Raw genomic sequence first — 6,029 nt, 5'->3', positions numbered from 1 at the left:
GGTGACCCCGCCACCATGTTACATTTTACTACATTTAACAACAGCGAACTGTGCACAGGTGATGGCGCGTCGTCAAAATTCATCGAGGAGCGAGCATCAACTCTTTTCACAAGTGTTCTACGTGTGAAGAACAAAGATATATATTGCAAAATTAGCTGAGATCTACCAAAGATCAGATTTCCTCGCATGCGAAGAAAACTTCAAAAGGATCAGTGACGTTTAACGTGAGCACGGCTACGTTCAAATGTATTCGGACGTAACCTCAAAACTGTTACGAACGTCGACGTGAATAAATAGTACTGGCTATAAACAGAAATTGGATATTCATTTAAAGCAAGTTTACTTGTACATTACTACGGAAGAAATGGCGGATGGCAGCAAATCAAGTGAAAAACAGGTTGAAAGGCCTATCGTAGCTAAATCAGCCGTCGATTTGCAAAGGTTAAAGCTCATGAAGTTGATGAAAAATCCTGTAAGTTAAGAATTACACTTTTATAGATGGATATCGTAGATTTTCTTAGTTTTTTTTTCCAACAACTTACATACTGAGAGTTTCGAGAATATTCAGAATGTGTAAATTTTAGTCATACCATTTCTCTGTGCTTAGGACAAACCAATCTTACTGCCCGAGAGACCTAAGTCCAAGAATACTCCAACTGTACCAGAATTTGTTCGAAATGTAATGGGCAGCAGCGCTGGTGCAGGAAGTGGAGAATTCCATGTGTACAGACACTTACGCCGCAAGGAATATTCCCGGCAGAAATTCATTCAAGAGAAAGGAAAGAAGGTCAGTGTCAGATTTTACAAGGAAATTGTATTCTATGGGTATACGCATTTTCTTGTACAGACTCTAATGAAAACTATTCGAAACGGATATGAAACTTTTCACAAATTACAAATTGCTATTTTATTACAGGAACTTTTGGATGAGGAATACCACAGGAAGTTGGAAGCCAATAAGGAAGCAGCGAATGATGCAACAGCCAAAAGGCGAGCCAAGCGGTTGAAAAAAAAACAGAGACAAAGGCAGAAAAAAAAATTGAAGCCTTCAAACCCTCAGAACAGCCAGAGCGACGAAAGCGAGCATAGCGATACACCAGCCGATGACTCAGTTCCTGAAGAAAATATTGTGGTGAAAAGTTATAGTGTTACTCCAAGTATGAATCGCAATTCTGAAAAACTCGACAACGGTGTTGACGGTAACGAACGTAAAGGAAGTTGTGAGACTGAGGTTTCGACAAGTAAAATTGAAAGTGATAATCATTGATAACGTATATACATTACTACAAGACAATGTATAAGTTATTTACAAATGGTATGTTTATTTTGACATGCGAGTTCCAGACCAAATTTATCATCCTGAGCATAACTGTTACAAGTAATCGACTACATATAGATGATAAAGAAAACATTGTAAAATGGAAAGTCTGTTGTGTTACTGTGGCAGTAATTATTGGTTACTACCTTTAGTAAAAGGTTGATAAGTTTGTACGATGTTCAGAAGGCTGGATTTTTCAGTAGTTTATAAGATAAACACTTTAAAATTTGGGGCGGTTTCATAAAAGTTCAATTCCTTTACCTGGGAAACATTTCCATCTGTTTAAGACCCATAGACGTGAAAGAATTGCGGAAACCTTAGACTGTGTTTTATCATTTCTCAACAAACCTACCAACTGTAGCAGATCTATCCACTCTTTTGGAATAACATTCGATCCACGTACAGGCTAGCCTGTAAAATATTGGCTATAGTAGGGACTTCTCAACAATTATCCAGGATTATTTAAGATTTCATGATCATTAATTCATCGTTGAACTAATATCTAAATTGTCATAGCAGTCTGAGCGTTCAAAAATTTTAATCAATGCGTTGGCAATTTGTCTTTCTTGTGATGTGGCGGCGTTTTGAGAGTATTTTATCATTTGCTCCTTTGCTTTAATTGTATCTCCAGCTTTTTCGGGTAAAACACGTTCCTAGAAAATTAACAACAAAAAATAATGTGTAACTGAGTATTAATAAATGGAAAGATCTAGTCTTTCACTGGACATACTTGAAACTGTTTCATTTGAACCGAAGTATCATCGATGTGGTCTTTAATTTCGTCCCACAGGGCTGGCAAGTCTGAAGCCAAAGTGTGAACAGCCAGATGGCTGAGGGTAAGGCAGAGCTAGGAAGATCACGTTGATTGGTTGATATATTGTTCGATTGCGTTGAGTATGTGATTAATCATGGTTAAAAGAAACCCACAAACCTGTTGGACAAGTGTGTCACGATGAGAGTACTCAACATAGCTGGGAACATGCTGCGAGTTCTCTAAAGCTGACACAACGCTTTTCCACAGAAGCAATATGTGCCTTCCATATGATTGGCAAACTGAAAGGGCCCATGCAGCATTGGTACGAACTTTGAAATTTGGACTGAGACAGACTAGGCTACATAGAGCTGGAAATACCTGGTCCTATTAAGAAAATTGCGTCGTTTTATTTTCACGATCAACTCACTTTTTACTTCTCAGAAGATTCCTTGCACTTACCCTCCATGTTAATGGGAGAATTCTGTCTGGATGATGACTGAGCACAAACCCCAAAGCGCGACACGAATTCCATCTCACCTAAAGTATCGGAAAGTTTGAAAGTTATTATTACTTTCACATTTCATCTGTGTTTTTCCGTGTTCCTATCCGAGTTCACCTTCATATCATTTCCTGTAATCGCACAGTTCACAAGGGCATCTAATCCCTGCGATGTATCCCTCAAGATTTGTTTATCGGGACACAGGTACAACGTGCTTCCTACTGCTCTGACAGCATTGCACTTCACTTTGTCGTGATCTTTGGACGCTTTTACACTAGCTTGATGAAGCCGGGGTAAAACATCTTCAAGAGGAATCGGTTCAACGTCATTGTTTCCCCTGTATTATAAGATTTATTCTTTCGATTAACATACATCCAATTGCGTTTTGGAAAACGATTATGTAAGAAAGTCATGAATTAATCGAATAAGTATAAAAATACTACTAACTCCTGTCGCACCAAGCAATCACAGAGATTTGCTAACGTCCATGCAGCTTTTACTTTCACCCCAGGATTCTTATCACCCAATGCAGAACAGACAACATCAACCAAGTCCATTAGAAAGCCTACATCATCTTCCAGGGAAGGCAATTCAACAAGCATACCAAGCGCTCTAAGGGCAGCTGCTCTTACTGCACTTTCTTCATCGCGCACAGCTCCAAATAGTGTTGTTATGATCATTATGCTGCGTTCTCTCTGCAGTACAGTATTGCCGAAATGTAAAGGATAATATTTGTAAAATAAATTTGTTACTTACTGACAATAGCGACAACATATCGGAGCCAATATTTCCCAAGCAGTCGCAAGCAGCTTCTCTCAACGTTGTTTGCGAATTTTGAGCTAGCTTAGTGACTGGGTTGAAAACTATATTCCAAAACGTTTGTCCATCCGTAACATTTGATCCAGAGTTTGCTATGCACCCAGCTATCGTTTCGATCACGCGACCTGCGTGTAACGCCACAGGTGTTTCTGGCTCAGAAAGTGCCGAAACTAAAGCAGTTGCCACAATTTCTAAATGTGGGAAAACTACAGTTCTTGCATTAAAAGCTAGCGCTCCAATCAACTTTACCGAAGCCAATCGTACCGGAACACTCACAGTCTGAAAGAATATTTTTCTGTATACTTTCGGAATGAGAGTTACTCTAATCGGATAAAAGTATATTCGTTGTAAGCTGCTAGGCAACTAAAATTGAAAAGCAAAAATGCCTAATACACGGACTTACTTGATTAGATACGTTTCTAAGGCACGCGTAGAGCAGCGAACTGATTTCCTTGTCTTGTGTATTTTCGTCACAAATATAAGCGGTGTCACTCTCTTCATCCTCGATATTTTCAAACTCAAATTCATTTTCAGTTCCAGTGTCACTGGGAGTGTTGAGATTCAATTGTGAAAGTTCTGTATCTGTATCAGACTTTGTTTGCTTTAGAAGAATGTCCAATATCTCAGGAGTGATTGGATCTGACATAGCCAGTGCTTCGCAAACGGACAAAGCCGCGACACGCACGGTAGGATCTATAAGGGAGTTAATCAATAATTGAAGAAACTAGAATTACTTGAAAAAATAATTTGTACTATTTCCTTCTTACGCTGACCTTTGTGAAAGACTTGCAGCCTGCAGTTCCTTATCAATTTTGTAGCTAAGCCTGGCTTCAACCGGCTATAAGGCGTGCCTTGCGCCAGGGCAGCAGAACATTTTAAAGCGTGTGTCAAAACAGCAATGTTCTTTTCTGTGCTTAGGAGTAGGGACAATGTGGAATGCATTTCTCGAATCATGGCGCTAACAGTCCCAAAAAATGTGATAAAAGAAGATCTCTCGACATCTTCGGCATGCATTAAAAACAGTTTAGCTCCTAGGAGTAGCTCGGTCAGGGCAGCAAGTGCGATTTGCCGCACTTTGGACATAGGTTCTTTCAAAATGCATCTTGTAAGCACTCTGGCGTCGGCTCTAGAACCACTGGCAACGATTTGTGGCCAGTAACCAAATATTTCACGACTAGGCGTGTTTTGAACAATAGAATTCAGCAATTGCAGAGCTTCCAGACGAACTCTAGACTCCATATGTGCAGGACTCACATTTTCTGTGTCAGATGTGTCGGAATCACTGAGATACTTATTGCTGCATCCTTTTATTTGTGGCAAAACATTGTTTGGTGATTCAGAAGTTTCTTTTTTAGGCTGCCTTCGGGATTTCAACTTTTGGCTTCTGATATTTCTTCCTCTAGGTATCGAGTGCGATGCTTCTGGTAGGTTCATAGCAGCCGGTCGTAAATGGTGAGCCTTCATATGAGGGCAACCCTTGACTCCGTGTAACATAAAACTCTGAACGATACCTAACATCTTTCCAATCATGTCTGCACTTTTTATAAGACTTTTATCAGTAACTATACAGCGTAGTATTCGCAGCGATGAGCCTATAATCTGAAATTTGTAATATACTTCGTCGTTTCAGATTTATCACGATAGTCATATTCGTTTAAATTGTTTGTCCCACCTTGTTATAGTGCTGTTTATTCTGACTCTCGTAAGATACGGAAGAAACCATATCAATGACAATATTTTGAATGCTTTGTAGAAATTCAGAAGATATTTTAGCCCCGTTACTTTCTTTACTTGCAAGAATGGCTTCTAGGCAAGAGATAGCTAGAAATTGTGTCTCTGTCCATTCACCAGTCACAGCCACAAACTTAAGAAGCAAGCCTCCGTTTCCCAACAGATTCCTGAGATCCTGAACAATGCAATAATGTAGATTAGAAGAAAGATACTCGTATCGACGTTTGCTAATTTTAGATATTTACTTGATTGATTATATCAAACGGTCCAGTGCGCAGTAGACTCTGCAGAGCAAGAAGAAGATCGTCATATGCCGAGTGATCGGCAAACTCGAGACATTCCAATATCCATCTTTTGCAAGCAATGAATGTTCTCCCGTGAAATCGTTCACCGCATCGCCCAAGATTCACCAACAATTGGCTGGTGTTTTTGACGAGGTGTAGTTCCGACGGTTGGACCACGGAGCATAATTGGTTAGTCAGAAGGAGTGTTGCCTGTGATTCAAAATTTACTTACACAGTGCAGAACTAAGAAATCAGGAACAGGGGGTCAGCTTAGGTTAGGGTAACTCACGTTGCTATCAAAGACGATAGGAGTGTTGTAATTTACTTCGTTTATCTCGTTTAGGTACGAGTTGACCAATTTCTTGTCGCAACCCCTCTCCTGGGTGACTGACAATAATTTTTTCGTCAGAATAAGAAATTTGACAGTAGCGTCAGAGATTGACTGCTCCTGTAAAAGCGCCATGGCGACAGTAAATTGACAGGATAAATTACCAACTAGGTTCTACGCTACTAGCCGAGCGAAATGGCTCCTGGAAGATGCATTTCACCGTCACAGGATGACGCCCGCAGCGGTTGTTGGCAATCGTTCGATGTCAGGCAGAGACGCGCGACCGCGTTATACAG

The 6,029-nt window shown here is 40.1% G+C and overlaps 2 protein-coding genes across 2 annotated transcripts; one reads left to right on the top strand and one right to left on the bottom strand.

Annotated features, from left to right (window-relative positions):
* Positions 1 to 50: 50 nt before the first annotated feature.
* Positions 51 to 2,044, top strand: LOC124306350 (PRKR-interacting protein 1 homolog). The gene is made up of 3 exons (XM_046766959.1): positions 51 to 472; positions 608 to 787; positions 917 to 2,044. Exons 1-3 carry the CDS (start codon positions 365 to 367, stop codon positions 1,265 to 1,267), a joined length of 639 nt encoding a protein of 212 aa, XP_046622915.1. The 5' UTR covers positions 51 to 364; the 3' UTR covers positions 1,268 to 2,044.
* On the bottom strand, positions 1,526 to 5,991 carry LOC124306340 (HEAT repeat-containing protein 6). The gene is made up of 12 exons (XM_046766926.1): positions 5,695 to 5,991; positions 5,367 to 5,615; positions 5,063 to 5,296; positions 4,164 to 4,989; positions 3,794 to 4,083; positions 3,328 to 3,669; positions 3,019 to 3,266; positions 2,689 to 2,908; positions 2,532 to 2,609; positions 2,250 to 2,456; positions 2,049 to 2,165; positions 1,526 to 1,971 (listed from the first exon to the last, which is right to left on the bottom strand). The coding sequence occupies exons 1-12, from the start codon at positions 5,866 to 5,868 to the stop codon at positions 1,798 to 1,800; spliced, it is 3,159 nt and encodes a 1,052-aa protein (XP_046622882.1). The 5' UTR covers positions 5,869 to 5,991; the 3' UTR covers positions 1,526 to 1,797.
* Positions 5,992 to 6,029: the final 38 nt, after the last annotated feature.

This window comes from Neodiprion virginianus, chromosome 5, assembly GCF_021901495.1.
Source record: "Neodiprion virginianus isolate iyNeoVirg1 chromosome 5, iyNeoVirg1.1, whole genome shotgun sequence".
Classification (NCBI taxonomy): Eukaryota; Metazoa; Arthropoda; class Insecta; order Hymenoptera; family Diprionidae; genus Neodiprion; species Neodiprion virginianus.
This window is presented reverse-complemented; position numbering and strand designations above follow the sequence as displayed.

Excerpts from the sequence above, each read along its gene's own strand:
- LOC124306350 (XM_046766959.1), top strand. The coding sequence starts at position 365 with ATGGCGGATGGCAGCAAATCAAGTGAAAAACAGGTTGAAAGGCCTATC. Across the intron at positions 473-607 it reads TGAAGTTGATGAAAAATCCT|GACAAACCAATCTTACTGCC; the intron begins GTAAGTTAAGAA and ends CTCTGTGCTTAG. Across the intron at positions 788-916 it reads TTCAAGAGAAAGGAAAGAAG|GAACTTTTGGATGAGGAATA; the intron begins GTCAGTGTCAGA and ends ATTTTATTACAG.
- LOC124306340 (XM_046766926.1), bottom strand. The coding sequence starts at position 5,868 with ATGGCGCTTTTACAGGAGCAGTCAATCTCTGACGCTACTGTCAAATTT. Across the intron at positions 4,084-4,163 it reads GCTGCAAGTCTTTCACAAAG|ATCCTACCGTGCGTGTCGCG; the intron begins GTCAGCGTAAGA and ends ACTCCCTTATAG. Across the intron at positions 2,610-2,688 it reads TTACAGGAAATGATATGAAG|GTGAGATGGAATTCGTGTCG; the intron begins GTGAACTCGGAT and ends CCGATACTTTAG.